General features: G+C 37.5%; 1 protein-coding gene across 1 annotated transcript in view; it reads left to right on the top strand.

The window, feature by feature from the left end:
* Window positions 1–24,531, top strand: part of LOC124803212 (DNA-dependent protein kinase catalytic subunit-like) — a 561,762-nt gene that overhangs the window by 492,904 nt on the left and 44,327 nt on the right. The window contains exons 46-51 of the mRNA XM_047264427.1: window positions 98–312; window positions 428–761; window positions 4,961–5,197; window positions 9,119–9,319; window positions 21,929–22,035; window positions 22,514–22,681. Coding sequence (XP_047120383.1) covers window positions 98–312; window positions 428–761; window positions 4,961–5,197; window positions 9,119–9,319; window positions 21,929–22,035; window positions 22,514–22,681 — 1,262 coding nt within the window. The remainder of the gene's footprint in view (window positions 1–97; window positions 313–427; window positions 762–4,960; window positions 5,198–9,118; window positions 9,320–21,928; window positions 22,036–22,513; window positions 22,682–24,531) is intronic.

The following is a 24,531-nucleotide window of genomic DNA, read 5'->3' on the forward strand; positions in this document are numbered from 1 at the left end:
CTAATATATAAAATGTTGTTGTTGTTGTTTGTTGTTAATGCTGTTGTTGTTATTATAATCATCACTATTATTGGCATCATCATCTCTCTTTCCTCAGAGTGCCTCTGTCCCTGAGTGGATGTTTCTTGGATGGGTGAGCCAGATTTTGGCTTCTTTGGACTCGCCTGTGGGGATTGCCTTACATGAGCTTGTAATTCGTATGGCAAAAGCCTACCCACGAGCTCTGGTTTATGCTTTTAAAGTTAGTGCCAAAAAGTACACATTTGATGAGATCTCAGAAACCAGTGAATCTGCCAGAATCATTGTAGACAGGTTGGTAATGTCAGTTATAGTTATAATTCTTTAGCTCACTTTCAGTGCTCTCATAAATGAAACATTTTGTCCTATGTATTTACAAATAATTTATTGTCTGTTTCATGTTGAACAGATTAAAGACCATCCTGTTAAGTGACACCATTGTGGAAGAATTTACAAATGCATTTTCTTGGCTGTGTTTGCCATATATATTGTTGGGCAATGAACTCAAAAATTTATCTCAGCTTTTAGAAGCTGGAGTGGCAAACTTAAATCAGTTCAAAATTGAATTTCAAGAAATGTTGAACAGATTGTTTGTGTCGCGAAGGGAGATGCCTTCACAAGGCAGTAGTGCGTTATGTGGTGAGATTTTCAGTGAAATTGATAAATATTATCCAGATGAAAACAAAAGAAGTTCAAAATCTCAGATTCAGAAAGGTGAAATACACTTGGGTGCAGTATTAACGGTATGTGGAACAGTGTATAAAAATTACTACTAGCTATAAATGGACTTACGTCAATTTGACATTCAAATGTTACCTTATATACCCTGTGCAAAACACATCTGCATGTGTCACGTTTCACACATTGATTGTTTCCATAAACTATATTCAGTCATTAACAATAAATTTTACAATAGGAATTTGTGTACCTAATGCCAAAAGAGTTTAAGAGCTACAAGCGGCCTGTATATTTTAATAGGTTTGGGAGTGGAAAGACCTGGTGGAATGTATACAATTTAAGGAGTGAACATAACAACTCACTGTAATAGGAATGCTGCACGGGCACCTGTTCCGACGAGCTCATGTAGTGTGCAGTGATGAGATGGTGTGGATTAGGAGGAGGAGACAGAACAGAGTTAGGGAAGACTGCAGGAAAGAAGGTGTGGGTGTAGCGTGCATGATGTCAGGGTCCAAGGGCAGGGGTGGAGATGGGTATGGGGCAAGGGGCTTGTTGAGACTGGGGCCAGGAGGATTATGGATATAAAGGATGTGCTGAATGAACAGTTTCCAATCACATAATTCAGAAAAGATGATGGGAAAGACCCAGTTAGCACAATTTGTAAAGTCATTGAAATTGAACGTTTTGTGCTCGGCTGTGTTTCCTTCCATTGGGCAATCAGTTCTGTCCAGAATTAGACTTTCACTCTGCAGCGGAGTGTGCACTGATATGAAACTTCCTGGCAGATAAAAACTGTGCGCTGGACCAAGACTCAAACTCGGAACCTTTGCCTTTCGTGGGCAAGTGCTCTACCATCTGAGCTACCCAAGCACGACTCATGCCTTGTCCTCACAGCTTTACTTCTACCTTCCAAACTTTACAGAAGCTCTGCTGCGAACCTTTCTTTCTTATAAACAGTTCTGTCGTGAAGAAGTTGTTTAACTTCCCTGAAGACTTCCGTCTAATGTTGCTTCTGATCAGCTTGAAGCATTCATGGCACAAACTTAGTTGCAATCTTTCTCATGTTCGATGTTCTGACATGTCTGTGTGCTACCTAACAGTATCAATTCACTCACTTTCTGAACATTTTCAAGTGCAATTCCTGTTGACTTATGAACGCAGTGGTCATCATTGATCAATATTCACCCATTACGGTAACTCTTAAATTGTCAATAATTTTGTATCTGACCTAAAGTGTTGGCTTCAAAAACTTGCTTCAACATTTTCTGCGTTTAGACAGCAGTTTTCCCATGTTTAAATCAAAACTGTATACAGACACGCTGCTTTACCTGGTTAGCCATTGCAAAACTGTTAACTCACATAGTCACAATCACAATAATGGAATATGCTCACAGACCACTAAGCAAACCATTCAACTCAGTTAGTTAGTTACATGTCCCACAGATTATGTGAACTACCCACCTAATCTGCAACGTTCTTCTGTAGCACCACATTTCGAAAGCTTCTATTCTCTTCTTGTCCAAACTATTTATCGTTCATGTTTCACTTCCATACATGGCTACACTCCATACAAATACTTTCAGAAATGACTTCCTAACACTTAAATCTATACTCGATGTTAACAAATTTCCATTATCCTCGTTTTGCTTTTGTTGATGTTCATCTTATATCCTCCTTTCAAGACACTGTCCATTCCGTTCAACTGCTCTTCCAAGTCATTTGCTGTCTCTGACAGAATTACAATATCATCAGCGAACCTCAAAGTTTTTTTTTTTTTTTTTTTTTTTTTTTTTTTTTTTTTTTTTTTTTTTTTTTTTTTCTTCTCCCTGGATTTTAATACCTACTCTGAATTTTTCTTTTGTTTCCTTTACTGCTTGCTCAATATACAGATTGAATAACATCGGGGAGAGGCTACAACCCTGTCTCACTCCCTTCCCAACCACTGCTTCCCTTTCATGTCCCTCGACTCTTACAACTGCCATCTGGTTTCCGTGCAGATTATAAATAAACTTTCGCTCCCTGTATTTTACCCCTGCCACCTTTAGAATTTGAAAGAGAGTATTCCAGTCAACATTTTCAAAAGCAGTACTGTTCTAATAACACTACCTTAGATGAAAGAAATGCATTTTTCGTTACTTGTAGTATATCATGGAAAAACTACTAAAAAAAAAATTGCTGGTCTCTGTCCAGTGGCAGCACACACTCCTCCCCCCCCACCCCATCCGACCCTCTCCCCCCCTCAAAAAAAGTCCTCCCTCTCAGCCATCTACACACAAATGTCCACAAGATATAAAATATTTGGTGCTTGGGAATGTGTCTTTTCTCTAAATTTGTTGATGTTTTGAAAGGGAACATCAAAGCAGTGTTCACAACATTTGTTTTATTGTTCACAAGTGACTGAAGGACATCTCTATTGTGAGATCCCCTGGAAGTATCATCATGACTGTGACAATTTCCGGGCTTTAACTTTCAGTGACCCTGTTCTTTAAAAATTGTATTCCATCAGATTTCAATTGGGAGTCTCATCTTTACATTAAATACCACATCATATATTGACCACAACTGTTAAAGTTACCTAACATACAACAAAGTAATTGGGTTTCATTTCTTTTCTCTAAAAAATTTGACCCCAGTTTGCTAATGAAAAAAAAATGCAAATTTTAGTAACAACAATGTATTTTCATTCTGTGTTGGTCAATTTTCTATAGATTAATTTTGATTTGTGCTCTGTTGTAACATTTTGCATCCAAAAGATAAGTGTTCATATTAAAAAACAGTTTAACAAGACATGAAAATCCAAAATTCAGTAGGCATAAAAACACACCAAAATCAGCATGGTATCATGGTAGTTTTGGTGTTTACAGATAATTTGCCAGCAAGTGCAACTAATGTCATCATCTGCTAGATCTGATATACTTCAGAACCTGATATTTCAATACAAATTGTACAAAGAGCCTGTTAATTTGGCTGATTTCATTTGCTCTCCTGGGGCTTCTCCAGATTGAATCTACATCAACATTACTGCATATGGCTGTTGGGTGTACTCTTGTTGTGTATCAAAAACAGCTGGGTACTATTCTGTACCCCATTTGTAATGAATGTCCAAAGCTAGGCAGACATTGTCCTTCTGTAGTGATGTAACACTGCAGAAGTGAGTCAGCTACTAAGTTGTAATTGTCCACAAGCAATGCTTAGACTTACCTGTAGAATGTCTTTAGCCCATTCCACATCAAATGTAAAACTGTCTACATCAATGGTTATTTGCTCCTCATAGGACTGAGTTCCTAGTACTGCCAACAGCTTCCTTCCTCGAGTGCTCTCTCTGTTACTAAATTAATAGGATGTCAAATTTTTATGAATCAATAATGATAAGGTAAATTTTGTAGGTATGATTTCCATTGTCTGTTGGGGGTTCTGGTGATTACTTTTATGTATTATATTCATGAGGAAGCAGAAAATTTAGTTCAAAACAGTGGTTGCCCTACTCTACTAAACTATATTTGGCTATCTTAAGAACAAATAGTACATAACAGTGTACAGTGTACAGATTAAGTTTCTGTGATTTGCTTCTTCTTTGTTGATGTGTGCTTGAAAATTTCAAATCCTTGAAAATTTCAAATCTTTGAAGATAGTTCTTCTTGACATGCTCTGCAAAGCACGATAGAATGAGTGAAATGAATGTGTGAATTCGTAGAAAATTAAGCTGTTAATAGCATCAGTTACTCATGGATTGTGAGACTTTTAACATTTAGTTACTGCCTCTTGTTTTGCATAACCAGTAATACAGTTACTATGATTCTTAAAATCATTTAGAATTTTTTGCTTTTTAGATAGTTGTGTCTCAAGTATTTTGGATGTGTGTCCTTTTTTCCTCCTCTTTTGTCCCTGCTTGTGTCTGTATATGTGTGGAGGGATACGTGTGTGTGTGCGAGTGTATACCTGTCCTTTTTTCCCCCTAAGGTAAGTCTTTCCGCTCCCGGGATTGGAATGACTCCTTACCCTCTCCCTTAAAACCCACATCCTTTCGTCTTTCCCTCTCCTTCCCTCTTTCCTGATAAAGCAACTGTGGGTTGCAAAAGCTTGTGCGTGTGTGTGTGTGTGTGTGTGTGTGTGTGTGTGTGTGTGTTTTCTTGTGTGTCTATCAACATACCAATGCTTTCGTTTGGCAAGTTACATCATCTTTGTTTTTAGATATATTTTTCTCACGTGGAATGTTTCCCTCTATTATGTTCATATTTGTTTATTTATTTATACATGTACACAGGCTGTCAATAGTGGTAATATTGAAGAAGCACTAGAAATCATCCAGAAATGCAGGAAGGAATTACACAACAAGTCAAAGTCAACTAAAAGCACTTACTTTCTATGGGAATTCAGCCCATGGCTTAAGAACTTTCAAGGAGATAAGTGGGGGAATGACCTAGAAATACCTGGACAGTATACTGGAGAATCACGCCCTCTTCCACATTTGCACATTAAGATTGCAAATTTCCATCCAGAGGTATGAAGTATTAATGTAACCTTCAAATATGTCTTTACCTTTCATAATGGCACAGAATAGTGTGTATATCCATACTTTAGTTATATACAGTATGTTTCTCATCTAACAAACGTATCAGTTGTCAGCACCTGCACACTGTAACCTCACCAGAAAAAAGCTTCTCTCATGTTCTCCTTCAGTGTTTACTCCTAATATATGACATCAGCAACTATGGCAGACTGCAGTCTTCCATACACTCTTCCTTTTTCAGTACCTTTACACCATTCCCAACCAAACTTACACAAGCGACTGCACATTATTTTCCATGAGTGAGCTAAGCAGTCAGTGACTTCTTTTCTCTATCACATTTGTACAGCTAGTTTTCATTTTGTGATGGACAGAAAATTGTAGTTGATGCATATGCTTCCTCTACAAAATGAAGTGCTAGTTTTTGCTTGTGTAACCTCAGTAGTTGCACTGTAATACGGCATTTTTAAGATCTAAGTTTTTTTTAATTTATTTGCCAACAATGAATTATGACTGTTTACCATTATTATTAAAGGCGTTGTTTAGCTCTTATTCTAGCCATCACTGCTCACAGACTCTTTCATCAGAATACATCACCATCACTATATTGTCTCCTCCCAAAAAATAGGCAAGTTAGTGACTGCAGGAGCTGCCCTTAACAGTGCTGTAACCCCCTTAGCCACTGCTACTGTTCCTAATCATATATTCATATGATGGATTGTTTTCCACTATACATATGCTCTATTATCAAATTTGTTATATCTCGCTTGCTGTAGTGCCAGTCTTACCTATTTCATTAATTAGTTTTTATTTCCATTATTTTTAAGATGGTTTCTGGAAGGTTAAAAAGGAAGGACAGGATACTCAGATCCTAGGATGACAGGAACATACCTTTTATCATCACAGTAGCTGGGTCCCCCTCATTTTGGTATCTGTGTGACCTGCCCTTCCTTTTTAATGTTGTCCAACCTATCCTCTCCTCCCCGAAGAAGGAACTGCTAGTTGTGTAAACTAGGGTAATGTCATATAATCCTTTTTTTTAAAGTTACTATCAGTAGAACTAAATATTTTGTTTTGAACATAGTACCGGTGAGCAGTTCTCTCTCATAATTTTATAATTTTTGTGATTGCATTGTTCTTTCGATACAAATAAGGATGTAAATCTGTCATCAACCCAAAGCATGCTATTAATAACATTATGTTTTACTGGGCAGCATATAATATGCCAGCATGTGTTTCTTGTTATTGAGATAAGTATTTCATATAATGTTGATACTTCCACTTCTCTCTGCATTTAACGGATATGTTATAATATTACTAACCACATTAAGGATGTGTGGCTCTTTCTTCTCACTCTGTGAGATGTCAGTGATATGAAGGTAACATTTTTTACAATTGCAAATTCGTCTCTGTTGTTGCTGAATTGTGACATGCCACATCCTAATGTACCTAACCATTAAAGCGTTCCAAAGAAAGTAGGAAGAGAAATATAACTGAAAAAACAAAAGTGCATAAAAAATGAATATGGTATCCTTTATTCTAGCAAGCAGCTCAGTCCAAGCTTCAGCTCCTAACAGCTATCACACGATTTTTTGAGAGTGCCATCAGTGAGTTGTGTTGTAGATGTATGTTACGAAAATTGAACAGCAGAATTTGGAGCAATGTTGTGCTTTCAAGTTTTGTGTTAAACTTTGGGAATTGTGAGCATCACTTTTGAAAAATTGAGTCAGGCATATTGGGAATATTTCTTATTGAGAGCTCAATATTTTTTGCCAGAACAACTCATTTTTGGAAGTCTAAGAACATGTTGAAGGTGATACTTGCTCACGGAGACCTTAAAAATAAAAAAACCAATGAAAACGTCAAACGTGCTTATGTTCTTGTGAGATCAGATGACGATTAACAATAAGAGTGATGGGTGACTTATTAAACACTTTCACTTTTTTAACTGAACTTTTGCACATGCGAAAGGTTTGTGCCAAAATGATATTGTAAAGTCTCGCAACTGAGCTAAAGGACAATCGAAGAAATGTGTGCAGTGATGGTCTTGAGAGGATTGCCAATGACCACGAATGGTTCAGTTGTGTGATCACAGGTGATAAATCGTGGATGTTTTAGTACAATCCTAGGACAAAGTGACGAGTGGTTTAGTGAGAGACATCCTTGGCCAAAAGAGGTCAAATGAGCAGATCAAAGATCAAAACAGTGCTGATTTGTTTTTTGGCAGTAGAGGTATCACACATAAAAAAATATCTTCCTACAGGATGAACGGTTAACCAATTGTTTTATGAAGATGTCCTTGAAAGGCTCGGGAAAAGGGTTAATTGAGTGAGACCAGATGTTGCAGACAAGTGGATGCTGCATCATGACAACACCCCGAGTCACATGGCCACTTCCATCATGGAATTTTTTACCTCAAAAAGCATTCGTGTTTTTCCACAGCCTCTCTGTTCGCCTGACCTTTTCTCTTTTCCTGAAATTGAAAAATGTCTTAAAGGACATCTTTTTGGGACTCTTAAGAGAACATTCCAAAGAATGTGATCGACAGATTAAAGGCCCTACTAGTTGAAATCTTTGAGTGCTGCTACTGAGACTGGGAACGACTCCACTGGCGTATAGCTGCATAAGGGAACTTCTTTAAATGGGACAATATTGTTGTTTGGGTGGGGGGGGGGGGGGACAAACAAAAAAAAAACAAGTCACATTACTTTTCCCACACACCATATATATATTCTGCAGATCTCTACTTCAGTGGAGGCAAAGAAAAATCTTATCGTTGAAATTAATTTCATAGAGTGGTCCCATTTGCATATTTGTAAAAAGACGTGTTTTAATGCTTCTGGTAAATAGTACTAAGAGAATGTAGCCTATTGAAAACAGAGGAAGCTTTGGCACATCAAAGTGTAGATGTGGTTGTATTAACTAGTAACACATATATCTCTTCGCACATGACTTATTGTGTAATGGAAATGATGAATTTCCCACATTAATTTATGAGTAACACTAATTGACTTGATTTACCATGGAGATTATATATAAATATGTGACGTTTTACCTTCTTCCAGTTTCTTCATTGTAATTGGGTTTTAGCAGCTCTCTCGTCTCTCCTCAGGCTGAGAAAAAAGTGGTAGTGTGTGTGAATTCATAAAGTGGCAGTAAGTTAGCTGTCCTAGTTCTTAGAATGTATTTAGTGGAAGTAACTATAGGAATATGTCAAAACATATTTGAAGTATTGTCCTTCAGATATTGCTAGCAAACAAAATTTCATTACAGGTGAAATGCGTACATTTGTGTCTGTGCTAATATAAAATTTTAGCACTGTCTCTGGTAAGAAATAAACCATCTCCTGCCCTTGAAACACTATACTCTATAATTCAGGAGCAAAGCTTTGTTTTTGAATTGGATTTCTGTTCTTGAAAAGTCTCTCTTAAGCCCTTTCAAATACTCATACCCAGTCTCTGCTTTGAATTCTGTAGTTGTAATGTAATGTGAAGAACTGCATCAAACCAGTCTTCGGACTAAAACAACAACAAATGTCACTTGCCCCCTTTCCAGAAGTCTTCAACAGGTGTGACTGGCACACTTTCTGAATTCTTTCTGATGGCAGATCATCTCATTTCAATGTGAATTGGTTAAAGGAGTATAACAATAATATATTCTGCTAACTTACTTTTTTTTTTTTTTTTTTTTTTTTTTTTTTTTTTTTTTTTTTTTTTTTTTTTTTTTTTTTTTTAAATGCAACATTATTCATCTCTGTTTCTAGAATGTCTCAGTTACAATATGAGTGGCATACATGTAGCATATCCCTTCTTAACAATTAAAACACTTTTATTTTTAAGTGTACTTTAAAAGATTCCATTTTAGATGACCATTTGATTCTGCATCTTGACAAACATTGTAATTTTGTTGCAAAAGGTGATCGTATTACATTCAATGCGGAAACCTATAAGGCTAACAATGCTTGGTAATGATGCAAAGGAACATCACTGTATAATAAAACATGGTGAGGACTTGCGCCTTGATCAGAGAATTCAACAACTATTCAGTCTTATGACTAAAATGTTAACACAGGATTCAGTCTGCAGAGAACAGCAGCTGCGCATAAAAACCTATCAGGTAAGTTTAGTCTCTCCAGTTGCTTTATAGTTTACCGTTTGTACACCTCTATTTCAAATTTAAGGAGGGGATGGTCGTAAAATTGCAGAAGTATTTAATTTAATTAAAAATAATTGTTAAATTTAGTTGAAAAATAAATGCTAAATATTCACCATGTTATGAAGCAACACGGGATATTTTTACTTCCCCTCTTGTTTTGCCATCTGCCTCCTTAAAATTCTTTTTTTCACTTTCACTTTTGACTAATTATCATTAACATACGTGAGTATATCAGCATTTTCATGAAAGAAAAAGGTTGGCCCTTAGTTTTAAAGAATATAGCACCATATCTAATTTTGTGCTTATTTTTATGTATGCAATTGATTTTCTAATTTTATTCGACTATTGCTAATCAATACTTTAATTATAGGGTGAAATTAGTAGTTGTTTCTTAAATCAAATTCTGTTGTTGACTTATAAACAAATATAAATTCTGGAATAACTGTAAGCATTTGGAAGACAAAATACTAGTAATCTTAAAGTATCTGTTTAGATCTATTCCAAACCATGTTAGCAAAGCCAGCCCTTAATTAATTCCAAAGTAATTAACAGTTTTGTCAAAAGTTTTGTTTGCGTAATGGTGTATGTTAATTTCATGATTTAAAGAAACAATTAAGCCTAACTCTTGCAGTAGAAGAAACTGTTAAAAAGAACTAATTTGTCAAGCTATTCAGTTAATTTAATGAATTAAGTTTTAATTATAATTTCTGTAAATTTAGCTTTGAACAATGTGTAGTTGTTTTAGTACCTATTATTATGAGGATATATAAGGACCCGATTTTTTTGTCGCGTGACAGTCCGTCCATGGCCGGGCTTCAGACAAGAAACCTGTGTTGGTTAGAACAACAACAATGCATCAACTTAACTGTGAAAAAAGCATAACACAATTAGGCCATGTGTTAAAACAATGACAGCATCTGTTCCATATGTACCTGATTATTCCGAAAAAACTGTGGACTATGTAGTTATGTTTTTTACTGCTCGTAGATGTTCAACAGTAAACTATTGAATGTGGATGTTTGCCTGCAACCTATTAATGAGGCTTATCAAAAGTTAAACAGTAGTGCACTGACCATATAACTGAGTAATATTGGGGGGGGGGGGGGGGGTGGGGGGGGGGGGGAGTGAACAGTGAAAGTAAAGGACTGTGAAACGCAACTGTGCATCTGTTGGCTACATCATTTACAGTACACAGTACTGCACTTCCACCCTTTATTTTTTCAGCCAGTACGTTGATACCGAGGACAATCGACTAAGAAATAAAAGTGGGCGAACCGTCACATCTGGACACATCTGTTCGAAGGAAGTCAGTCTAGTATTCTTTATACGAAAAGAAGTTATACAATGAATATTAACATTATTAGTTGTCAATAACTATACAGCAACATTAAACAATTTAGGAATACTTAAGTTCTCAACCAAAAGACACAGTATCATAAAACTTGGCCAAAATAGTTTTTTCACATTCATCTTGGACTGAAATTAATAATAATATTAGGATAAGAATAGATTGCTCCCACACGCACATGCACACATGACCGTTACCATCGGCAGCTCGGACTGGGATGTGAATGTCATGTGAATAGCAATCTGGAGTGGGGTGGGGAGGGGGGAGGGACAGCAGGATCTGGTGGGGAAGAGAAGAGTGCTGTCTTACGGGGCGAGTGTGCAGGTTATAGAGACTGCCAGGCAAAGTGTTGGGAGGTAGGGGTTGACAGAGGCTGGTAGACAAACAAAGAGGGTGTGGGAACTTGAAAAGGGAGAAGGCAATAGGATGAGGGGGTGGAAACTATTGGGTGGAAGGTGTGGGGACAGTAGGTTACTATAGGTTGATGTGGGATAATTTCGGGAGTGGATAGTGTGTTGTAAGGATAACACCCATCTGTACAGTTCAGAAAGCGGTGGTGGAGAGGAGGATCCAGATGGCCCAGGTTGTCAAGCAGCCATTGAAATCTAGTATGGTGTGTTAAGCTGCATGTTATGCCACAGGGTGGTCAACTTTGCTCTTAGCCACACCAGCTTTACTGAACTGTGCAAGGGGACTGATGACCATAGATGTTAAGTCCCATAGTGCGCAGAGCCATTTGAACTGTGCAGATGGGAGTTATCATTGCACATATTATCTGCTCCCAAAATTATAACGGCCTCAGCCTACTGTGCCCTCCTGTCCTCTCAGCCTCCACCCAACAGTTTCCACCCTCTCACTCTATTGTCTACTCCCTGTCACATTCTCCCACCCTCTTTGTGTGCTGCTCATTGTCAATGTACCCACCCATCCTTTCCCCCTTACCTGATCCTCTTCTTTTCCGCTCCCAATTTTTTTCTTCCTCCCCATGCCCCACATTCAAATGCTGCACCTGGCAGTCTCTAGTCCATATATGCCCTGACAGATACCACTCTTCTCTTCCTCTGCTCATACTTTGCTGTCCCTCCCCCCTTCTCTACCGCACTTCGGACTGCCGTTCATATGACAGTTGCATACCAGTTGGAGCTGCCGGTGGTAGCAGTTGTGTGTGTGTGAGGTGTGCTTGCTTGTGAAAGAGTGTGTGTGTGTGTGTGTGTGTGTGTGTGTGTGTGTGTGTGTGTGTGTGTGTTTTACTTTGCTGAAGAAGGCTTTGCTCGAAAGCTATAAGGTGTAACGGTCTTTTTGTTGTGCCTGTCTGCAGCTCAACGTGTGATCTTTACAGTGAGTAGCAATCTGTCCTGTTCCAACCTGGAGTTTGCATTGTTGGGTTAAAGTGAATACTACCATATCATTAAATCAAGTTTCATTAATTTTTTATGTGGACATTTTTTGAGTGTCAATTTTTCATGTATTTCACCACATATCACTTGTAATTCGCTCCTATCTACTTCATTAGTCCATTTCAAACAGGCTACTTACTTACAAGAACTCAGCAATTTGAAAGTTCTAGCTTAAACCATCTTTGAGTTAACCTTAATGTTCCTAAAAACAAAACAAAAAAATAATGTTTGTAGAAAAACAGATTTAAAGTTTGCTTTGTTAAATTTTACAACTTTTCTTGAAATATAGGGATTTTGTACATGTTTAAAATCTTCCTCACTGTATTCAGCGTCTTTGTCAACTTCTCTTCCTCTTCTACGTGATCTTGTCTACTACTTGTGAATTTTGGATGTGTTTATCAATGCTGCAGCAGCCTGATTGACCCACCTCTTGTTCAGCATTGTCAGTGTTTGTAATGTGTAAGTCCTTTGATTCATTCCTAAAAGTTCTAATACCCTTGCTTTTTCTTCATTGCCAGGATTATAATATAGAACAGCAATATATGTTGCTGTCTAAACAGTTTTAGGACCACAAACTCAGGGTGTACAATACCATGACAACCATGAAATCTGGAAAAAGTATGGGAATTTTTTCATGCTGAAAATAATTCAGCAAAACCTGGAAATTTTTTAGAATTCCAGGAATTTTTTAGAATTCCAGGAATTTTTCAGTCATACTTTTCAGTTAAATTTTTGTAATTTTGACTGTAAGAACTGATACTCTAAAAAACAATTTTAGTTTAGCCCACTACTGCAGAATAATAGTGCAACAATAAAACATAAACAAGAGGGTAACACCAAAATAAAACTTTAGTTACAAAAAAAGTGTGATTTACAACAACAACAAAACACAGTGCATACACAAGAGTCTGCTTTTGATGAACACAATGTCATAACTGTTTACATTTCTAACAGACCCCAGGAAAATAGTGCGTGTGGTGATTTGAGAAGCATTGCTTTCAAAGAAAATTTCATTTTACACTGGATGAATTATGTTACATGTGAGAATGTGCAATGCATTTCTTAAATCATTGAGCATTAGACTCTCATTCAAAACTTAACACTTAGAGGATTAGCCACTTAGAAAAATTTTGGTCCCAGAAGACCAGCCGTTTATATCATTATTTTAATTTTTACTGGCTCATTTGTGTTTTATGTATCTTAAAGAACAAGCACACAAAGAAAGACCAATATTATATGTGAAAGGTTATCTTTTTGTGCAGATGTAATTTATATATATTAGTTTAGGTGTTAACTTCTCCTGTGTGTTTGCTAGTGCTACTTAACAGACTGTGGGAAAATTTTGGGAAATGGGATTTGGTAACGATAAGCAAATATTATTTGAGGGGTTAAATGATTTTTAAGTTTATTCTGGAATATATAATAGAAAAAGGGGGGTTTCAGCTATCCAAACAGTACCCTAGTTAATGAAGAAAAAATGGAACAAAAAGATTTCATTGTGAATACGTAGATATAAAAATTAAAAATGTTTTTCTGTCCCTTCCAGAAATAATTGCTTGTACCTCTGTAACATAGTGGTGACATGTTGGTATTTCCCTCCATTATTACTGGTGTCCTTGCAGGACTTCATGATCATCCAAATACTTGTTGTAATATCCTTCATGGACTAATAAATAAATATTCAAACAACTTTTTAAAACTGTCCTGAATATATTTTCATGCACGACCTTGGCGTAATACATTCACAAGGTTAATAATACTTGGCATGTGTGCATTTTTTTACACATACATGTAGTCTCTTTCAGATCTCAACACAGATTGACAGGCAGAGAACTACCAATTGATTAGTGCATGCTGAATTGCACATTAATAATCATCTCTGCCCTACCTATCTTTTATCGTTGTCACAGATGTTATCACTATCTAGCAGTCAGAGAGCATGTCTTAAAAATTATTACAGTTTTGTGTATTGTGTACCTCCGTGTAAACATTTTTTGGATGTGCAAGATTCACATGAATTTTCAAGTTTCAATGGCAAATTAGAATTCATTTTCTTCCTAGAAGCACTCTCATCAAGAGAATCTCCGGAAATATCTTGAGATGTATTTCCTTTAGTAAAATGATTCCAGGCAGATTTGCATTTCATCCATTGTAAGCAGGGCATAATTGTGGATAATATATGCACATTTCACCCAAATTTTCATATTCACCCTGTGTGAACACCAGTAATTATCACACATTACATCTCAGACTTGGTTACATTGCTTATTCGTAGAGTAAGTGTCATCTTTGGCTGACTCCTGTAATTACAACAAAGATTTTGCAATGCTGTAGTGTCCAGATGTAAAAGATAAAACAATATCAATTATACAAATTTTGGATTGAAAGCAAGCTGAATGATATGTAAGTTCAGGCAGGCAGGCACTGATGTACTTACTTTATTGCAGTGAAAATAATGGTCATAATCATAAAAACTTGGGAACGTATTGTCAGTAAGTCATAAATTAATATATTTATTTTTTTAAAAAATATTTTTTTCGTAAAATCACCATCGTGCCTCCTTAAAAATTCTAATGAAATCAGTGATATCAATAAAATGTCGTCATGTTGATGATGAAATAATGCTTCAAATGTCTTTGTTAACAAATAAAAATTATAGCTGTCTTTTGTTTTTCATCATATCATGCAACTACTACTGTTCAAACAATGGAAAATCCTATATGGAATAATGACGATATTATGAAAAGAATAGACAGCTACTCACCATATAGCAGAGATGTTGAGTCGCAGATAGGAATGACAAAAAGGCTGTCAAACATTAAGCTTTCAGCCAAACAGCCTCCTTTGTAATTAGACACACACACACACACACACACACACACAAAATCAGGATGGCCGGACGCGGGTTTGAACTGTCGTCCTCCAGAATCCAAGTCCAGTGTGCTAACCACTGCACCATCTTGCTCGGTCAAACCAGTCGGGAATTACTGCTGTATCTGAATGCACGTCTATTTCAGTTTGTTTCTGAGTGCACATTGTGAAGGGAGTGCATGCAGTGACATTTGGAGTTGGGTAGCTTACAAATGGCCTGTGCTCAAATAAAGCTACACATCTGCAGTGGGCCAAAAAACACAGAAACTGGGCAATAGCTGACTGTAAGTGTATAGTATGGAATCAGTACTAGAAATAGTATAGTATGGAATCAGTACTAGAAATAGTATAGTATGGAATCAGTACTAGAAATAGTATAGTATGGAATCAGTACTAGAAATAGTATAGTATGGAATCAATTCTAGGAATCGGTATAACTTCCACAAAGATTTAAAGTCACTTACTTTGGTTCAGTAAAGTGTCCACTATTCAGCAATATACATTTTCAGTAAGATGCCAGCAGTCATAAAAAAGAAGTAATAATGAAGTTCAGTTTAAGAAGAGTCTAAAAGATTTATTGGTGGTCAGCTCCTCCTACTAAATGGATGAATTTTTTAGCAGAACCAATTGATGCATGCATCTTATTAATATCACATAACGTCAATATTGCATAAATCTTACTTCTGTACAATCTTATGCAGTAATGTGATCATTGTAAATAAATGCTGTAAAATGTTTTCTATGTCATTTCCTTTAGTTGGTGTTGCTTGGCAATGATAGCCTAAGAATTATCATTTGCACCGAAGTGTATTGAATATTTAATATTTGGTGATTTAAGAGATACATTAACATGTGTTCTTATTTTGTAAATATTTACTGCATATTCTTGTTTCCTGACATGTTCACATCCCAGAGGATCTCACTATGGATAAATTGGAATGAAAAGTACATCTAATCTAATCAACAAGTAATAGTATTGCCACTTTTCAAATTATATAAGGTGTTGAATACACAGACAACCAAATGAAGTATTTAACAGCCAAATGAGGCATTTAACCCACAGTGACTGATGGATGTGGCTCAAGTTTCTGTGATGTTTCTCTTACTATGACAGGGGCCTATTCATTCAGTGTACTGTGAACGTGAAACGAGATGTTTATTTCAATATTATGTTGACAAAACGTTGCACTTTCTTGTTCACTTCACGATGCATAAGCTATGGACACTCCCACCTTCCAAGGGAACAGCACCGTATGCAGAAAACCCTACACATGTGTTTCTGGTTTGATGAACACTGCGACACAGGAAGGGCATCCTGCCACCTTCTGCTATTAATATTGCAAAATCCAAAAATTAACATTCGACACTTTGAAGATACGGGATAAAGGTTAGGTAAAAGAAACAAGAAGATAGATAGACCAAGACACAATAAATCATGTCATGCACGTGATTTTTTGAAACAATCAACACAAAATGGATGTTTAAATTTCACATAAAATTTTAGTGTATAAGTTTTTGATATAAATGTATAGCAGATGGAGGACACATTGGATTATTGAAAGTTGGCTGATATATATAAATAAACCTGTGAACTGCACAGATTTTGCACTAAGTGGTTTCGTGGAAGCTTCTACACCAGCATGCCAAAAATGAACAGTGTTGAACTATCCCACAATTTCCTTAACAGCTCATTCACCCACATTGCAGACAAGAACAATGTACAGAAGAATGGAAAAGAAAATTCAGGGAGTGTTAGATGACCAGTTTCTCTTTATGAAAGCTTAAGGCACAAGACAGGCATTTCTAACAATGCACTTGATAACTGAGAAAGACTTGTTTGGCTGTGTGAAATGGGGAAAAGTTTGATATTCTCACAAAAATAATTAATAATAAGAATAGAAGACCAAGGGAGAAGTGCTCAGGCTAAAAAAGGTTTAAGGTTTCTCTTAGGAATCCACCTGTATGCCAGAGAAGCAACTATGGCAAGAAAAGAAGGTTCAGCAGCATGATCAAAATTCTGGTTAAAGGTCTTCATTCTGAAGCTCTTCGTGCTAATCTATCCTGTGCAAGCATCTTCATCTGTGAATAACTACTGCATTCATTTAAACTTGTGTGCTACATTCATATTTTGGTCCCCATACAAAAATTTACATCCACTGTTCCCTCCATTACCAAACACAATCCATTAATGCACAGGATCTGTCCTGTCAAGCAATTCCTTAATTTAGTCAAGTTTTTTTCCTCACTTAAGTTCGGTAGCTCCTCATCAGAAAAGACTTCCTAACTCATAAATTTATATTTGATACCAACAAATTTCTCTATCTCAGAAGTGCTTTTCATTCTATTCTGTAACAAGGTGTAGAAAAAAGGAGGTAGTTGATAAACTTAAACATCAAAATTAGTGGTTGCAATAGTTGAAGTAAAGGAATTCTGCCTCCTTGGAAGCAAAATAATATATGGCACATAAAGCAAGGAAATTGCAAGGAACAGACTAAAAGAAACTAAGAGCCCTTAATTTAATGAAGAAATTTATGAGAGCATACATTCGGAACAAAGCAATAGTTGGAAGTGGGTCGTGGACTGCACGAAAATGATGTTAGAGGTGGTTGCTAAAAATTACGTGAACAGTGATAGAACCTGCTCTAAGACATCAGGGAATAATTTCCTAAGGACTAGTGGGAGCTGCAGAGGCAAAATAACAGGGAACAACATATACCCCTCAAAAAATTGAGGATATTCGTTTAAGTAAAATGAAGAAGCCCATGGTAGTTTTAAGTTACAAATGCTTTTAAAAGTGTATCTTTTTGTGAATTTTTTCATCAGAACAGACCCGTTCCCAGTGAAGTCCAAGGCTTTATGGAAGAGCGAAAGGGATGCAGCGGCATGGACAATTTTGAAATGAAGATTTTGCTGTAGTGGGGGGGATTAATGTATACAATGATATGAAAATGACTGTCATATAAGTGACTATCAAACCTAAAGAAGCTAATGCAGGGTTTAGGAAACAGCTACGCGAATTTCATGGTACAAGGAGAGAAGATCTGTGGCAGAGTTCTGACTGGCCTGGGCTCGTTAGGGGTCCACAAAGCATAGGTGTGATCCGTTAGCAAACTGCAGTCTGGTAGTAGGTTTCCTAAGGGACCCTATCATTTTGCTTTGATGGAAGCCATTCTTGTACCACAACCGTACACCTTATTCTAAAATATGTATTAGTTTGTTGGGTGATTATAATATACCCATGACAAGACTGGTATGAGAGAATATCCTGGGCTTGCAAACTGAAGGGTGCTGAGATAGTAAACAGTCAACAACAGACTTACTTTGCACTTGTTGAATACTTGTATTGAATGATGTGACACCAATAATGGAAATTACTTATAATGATGTTAGTGTCAGAGGCCCCCCCATGAACCATGGACCTTGCCGTTGGTGGGGAGGCTTGCGTGCCTCAGCGATACAGATGGCCGTACCGTAGGTGCAACCACAACGGAGGGGTATCTGTTGAGAGGCCAGACAAACATGTGGTTCCTGAAGAGGGACAGCAGCCTTTTCAGTAGTTGCAGGGGCAACAGTCTGGATGATTGACTGATCTGGCCTTGTAACATTAACCAAAACGGCCTTGCTGTGCTGGTACTGCGAACGGCTGAAAGCAAGGGGAAACTACAGCCGAAATTTTTCCCGAGGACATGCAGCTTTACTGTATGATTAAATGATGATGGCGTCCTCTTGGGTAAAATATTCCGGAGGTAAAATAGTCCCCCATTCGGATCTCCGGGCAGGGACTACTCAAGAGGACGTCGTTATCAGGAGAAAGATAACTGGCATTCTACGGATCGGAGTGTGGAATGTCAGATCCCTTAATCGGGCAGGTAGGTTAGAAAATTTTAAAAAGGGAAATGGATAGGTTAAAGTTAGATATAGTGGGAATTAGTGACGTTCGGTGGCAGGAGGAACAAGACTTTTGGTCAGGTGATTACAGGGTTATAAATACAAAATCAAATAGGGTAATGCAGGAGTAGGTTTAATAATGAATAAAAAAATAGAAGTGCAGGTTAGCTACTACAAACAGCATAGTGAACGCATTATTGTGGCCAAGATAGACACAAAGCCCATGCCTACTGCAGTAGTAAAAGTTTATATGCCAACTAGCTCTGCAGATGATGAAGAAATTGATGAAATGTATGATGAGATAAACGAAATTATTCAGGTAGTGAAGGGAGACAAAAATTTAATAGTCATGGGTGACTGGAATTCGTCAGTAGGAAAAGGGAGAGAAGGAAACATAGTAGGTGAATATGGATTGGGGGGAAGAAATTAAAGAGGAAGCCGCCTTGTTGAATTTTGCACAGAGCATAACTTAATCATAGCTAACACTTGGTTCAAGAATCATGAAAGAAGGTTGTATACCTGGAAGAATCCTGGAGATACTAAAAGGTATCAGATAGATTACATAATGGTAAGACAGAGATTTAGGAACCAGGTTTTAAATTGTAAGACATTTCCAGGGGCAGATGTGGATTCTGACCACAATCTATTGGTTATGAACTGCAGATTGAAACTGAAGAAACTGCAAAAAGGCGGGAATTTAAGGAGATGGGACCTGGATAAACTGAAAGAACCAGAGGTTGTAGAGTGTTTCAGGGAGGGCATAAGGGAACAATTGACAGGAATGGGGGAAAGAAATACTGTAGAAGAAGAATGGGTAGCTCTGAGGGATGAAGTAGTGAAGGCAGCAGAGGATCAAGTAGGTAAAAAGACAAGGGCTAATGGAAATCCTTGGGTAACAGAAGAAATGTTGAATTTAATTGATGAAAGGAGAAAATATAAAAATGCAGTAAATGAAGCAGGCAAAAAGGAATACAAACGTCTCCAAAATGAGATCGAGAGGAAGCGCAAAATGGCTAAGCAGGGATGGCTAGAGGATAAATGTAAGGATGTAGAGGCTTGTCTCACTAGGGGTAAGATAGATACTGCCTACAGGAAAATTAAAGAGACCTTTGGAGAGAAGAGAACCACTTGTATGAATATCAAGAGCTCAGATGGCAACCCAGTTCTAAGCAAAGAAGGGAAGGCAGAAAGGTGGAAGGAGTATATAGAGGGTTTATACAAGGGCGATGTACTTGAGGACAATATTATGGAAATGGAAGAGGATGTAGATGAAGATGAAATGGGAGATAAGATACTGCATGAAGAGTTTGACAGAGCACTGAAAGACCTGAGTCGAAACAAGGCCCCGGGAGTAGACAACATTCCATTAGAACTACTGATGGCCTTGAGAGAGCCAGTCATGACAAAACTCTACCATCTGGTGAGCAAGATGTATGAGACAGGCGAAATACCCACAGACTTCAAGAAGAATATAATAATTCCAATCCCAAAGAAAGCAGGTATTGACAGATGTGAAAATTACCGAACTATCAGTTTAATAAGTCACAGCTGCAAAATACTAACACGAATTCTTTACAGACGAATGGAAAAACTGGTAGAAGCGGACCTCGGGGAAGATCAGTTTGGATTCTGTAGAAGTGTTGGAACAAGTGAGGCAATACTAACCTTATGACTTATCTTAGAAGAAAGATTAAGAAAAGGCAAACCTACGTTTCTAGCATTTGTAGACTTAGAGAAATCTTTTGACAACGTTAACTGGAATACTCTCTTTCAAATTCTGAAGGTGGCAGGGGTAAAATACAGGGTGCGAAAGGCTATTTACAGTTTGTACAGAAACCAGATGGCAGTTATAAGAGTCGAGGGGCATGAAAGGGAAGCAGTGGTTGGGAAAGCAGTGAGACAGGGTTGTAGCCTCTCCCCGATGTTATTCAATCTGTATATTGAGCAAGCAGTAAAGGAAACAAAAGAAAAATTCGGAGTAGGTATTAAAATTCATGGAGAAGAAGTAAAAACTCTGAGGTTCGCCGATGACATTGTAATTGTGTCAGAGACAGCAAAGGACTGGGGAGAGCAGTTGAATGGAATGGACAGTGTCTTGAAAGGAGGATATAAGATGAACATCAACAAAAGCAAAATGAGGATAATGGAAGGTAGTCAAAGTAAATCGGGTGATGCTGTGGTGATTAGATTAGGAAATGAGACGCTTAAAGTAGTAAAGGAGTTTTGCTATTTAGGGAGTAAAATAACTGATGATGGTCGAAGTAGAGAGGATATAAAATGTAGACTGGCAATGGCAAGGAAATTGTTTCTGAAGAAGAGAAATTTGTTAACATCGAGTATAGATTCAAGTGTCAGGAAGTCGTTTCTGAAAGTATTTGTATGGAGTGTAGCCATGTATGGAAGTGAAACATGGACGATAACCAGTTTGGACAAGAAGAGAATAGAAGCTTTCGAAATGTGGTGCTACAGAAGAATGCTGAAGATAAGGTGGGTAGTTCACGTAACTAATGAGGAGGTATTGAATAGGATTGGGGAGAAGAGAAGTTTGTGACACAACTTGACTAGAAGAAGGGATCGGTTGGTAGGACATGTTTTGAGGCATCAAGGGATCACCAATTTAGTATTGGAGGGCAGCGTGGAGGGTAAAAATCGTAGAGGGAGACCAAGAGATGAATACACTAAGCAGAGTCAGAAGGATGTAGGTTGCAGTAGGTACTGGGAGATGAAGAAGCTTGCACAGGATAGAGTAGCATGGAGAGCTGCATCAAACCAGTCTCAGGACTGAAGACCACAACAACAGTGTGAGAGGTACTCCATATTCAAATACTTTACAGACTGAATGAACAAGAGCTGCCCCATTTTTGTGAAGCCAAATATAGCTTCACAATATCTTCTGCCATGCTTCAGTTCAAAACTAATATAGGAAATATTGGAAGAAATAATATGCTTTTATATATTTAAGAGAACCACATACTCTTTCTTAGAACATATTAGACATGTCTGCTTGTTCTGCTGTGTGGTTTAGCTGAACATTCTGTTCTTCTGACAGCAAAATGTTATTTGCAGGTTGTACCACTTAGTAGCAATCTTGGTTTCATACAGTGGGTGGATAATACAAAAAGTCTGAGCGAATTAATAGAATCTTCATACACAGGAGAAGAGAAAACATCTGCGTGAGTATAAATGATGAAATGTTTTATAAACATAAAGTACAGGTTTTTAATTTATCACCAAAATCTAAATTTTTTTTTATTTTTTGTTTTTATATTTCATTGACACAGTTCTAAGATCATTTCACAATGCTGCAACTGGTTTCAACCTGCAAATAGTCATTTATAGATCAAAGACCTTTGATAATGCAGTGGAAACCACTTGCAGCAAAGTGGTTTTCTTTGCATTATCAAGCAGAAACTGCTTGCAGCATATGGCTTTTAATCCATAGATGACCACTGGCTGGTTGAAACTGTTTAAGGTAGTGAAAATGCTCTTGGGATTGTGTTGCAAAAATACAAAAAATGAAAGAGCATAGTGAGTCACTAAATCTCCAACGATGATTAATGAATTTTTTCGCTTAAAGTTTTTCAGCAATGTTTTGTTTTGCTATTTCAGCATAGACAAAATAATACTGTTCATGAAAATATTTTGTTACAGGCGTGAGGCTTCAACACGCTATAGAGGCTGGCTGGCTGCTTCAAATCCAAGTAAAAAAAACTTGACGGACAAAGAAAAATATGAAAGTGCTTACCGTAAATATTCACCTGAAGAAACAGTTAAAATATACAATGAGAATGTAAACAGCATACCTTGGGATATTATGCGGTAAAGTATTGCTGTAATTACTGTTTCAGAAATCATCAGTGTGCATAATAAGATTTTTGAATGTAAATGTATTCACTGCTCCTGCTTGTGACATCTAAGTTATATGAATATAGTGGTGCACTAACAATCAGCTATCACAAACACTAAACCTAGTCAGTATCATCAAGGAAAAGTTCAGAATTATGTTGTAGGACCATCCATCAAAATGGCAAGCTTTCATTCATTTACCTAGGTAACACATTCAAGTGATTGGTATTGCAAGATCATGGGTTAATGTAAGTGCAAGATAAGCTATTGCAAATGTGGAATTCTGGTACATTAATAACCGTGTGCCAGATGTCAGTTTGTGGGATGAAGTTCCACACCTATTGCACTTGATCAGTCAGTACGGGGACAGTAATAGCTGGTTGTGGATGGTGCTGGAGTTGTCATATAATGATGTCCCATATATGCTAGACTGGAGACAGAGCTGGTGATTGAGCAGATCAGGGCAGCATCTCAATCCAGTAGAGCATGTTGAGTTACTACAACGGTACGTGGGTAAGCATTATACTGTGGGAAATCACCCCCTGGAACACTATTCATGAACAACAGCATAACAGGTTCAATCACTAGATTGACATACAAATTTGCAGTCAGGGAGCATGGGATAATCATGAGAATTCTCCTGCTGTCACACAAAACTGCACGCCAGACCATTACTCCAGGTGCAGGTTCAGTGTGCGTAACATGCAGACAGGTCAGTTGCAGGCTCTCCATTTGCCTTCTCCTAACCAACACACTACCATCACTGCCGCCAAGATAGAAGCAGCTTTCATCAGAAAACACAACTATTCCTCTCCCTGCCCTCAAATAATCTCTCGCTTGACACCACTGAAGAAGCAAATGGTGCTGGTTGGGGTCAATGAAATGCATGCCACAGGGCATCTGTCTCAGAGCTATCCTTGAAGTAATCTATTTGTAGCAATTTATTGGGTTATTGCGATGCCAACTGCTGCTCATATTGCTGCTGCATGTGCAATGTGATGTGACAGAACCATATGCCAAACATAGTTGTCTCCCCTGTCACTAGAGCCATGTGGCCATCTGGAGCCTGGTCATCTTGCGACCGTACATGCTCGTGACCACTGCTACCAGCACTCTAGCACTTTGGCTACCTTCGTACTGATCTTCCTGCAATACTGCTGAAGGAACATCCAGATTCTCATAGCCCTATTATGCAACCTAGTTAAAACTTGGTGAGATGTTGATAGTTGTGTCTTTGTCATGTTAAAGGCATTCGTGACTAACATCAACTCACCATATCCAATCTCAAAGATAACTAATACCTATGACTGTTACAGTGTGCATTTAAAGCAAAACTGATTTGCATTCTCATGGTGGCACTACTAGCGCCATTCGTATGTGACTTCCATGAAATTTGAATAGACGTAATTTCAAATGTAGAAACATGACTAACAACTTACGTTTATGTCTCACAACTCATTCTTGGTGTTGTAATCTTCTCTGTTGGTGTTTTATGTGGTACTGCCATGGTCAATCATTATTATCATTTATGCAAGCAACAGTCTGTAATTTTTTCGTTCTTGATTTATTTTTCAATGCTGATTACTTATCTGTTAAAATAATATCTTTGGACTCCTGTATAGAGCTGTTTTTGAATTACAGGTCACTCACTTTCATCTCTGTTGCATCACCACACAGATTACTTCCGGTACCACTATTATCTCCCTCCCTCCCATTTCCTATTCCACTTGTGAATGCTGTGCAAAAGTACACTGAGGTGACAAAAGTAATGGGATAGGGTGGATCTGTAATTTGTACTTAAGTGATTCAACTGAAAAGGTTTC

The sequence above is a fragment of the Schistocerca piceifrons genome, chromosome 1 (assembly GCF_021461385.2).
Source record: "Schistocerca piceifrons isolate TAMUIC-IGC-003096 chromosome 1, iqSchPice1.1, whole genome shotgun sequence".
Taxonomy (NCBI): Eukaryota; Metazoa; Arthropoda; class Insecta; order Orthoptera; family Acrididae; genus Schistocerca; species Schistocerca piceifrons.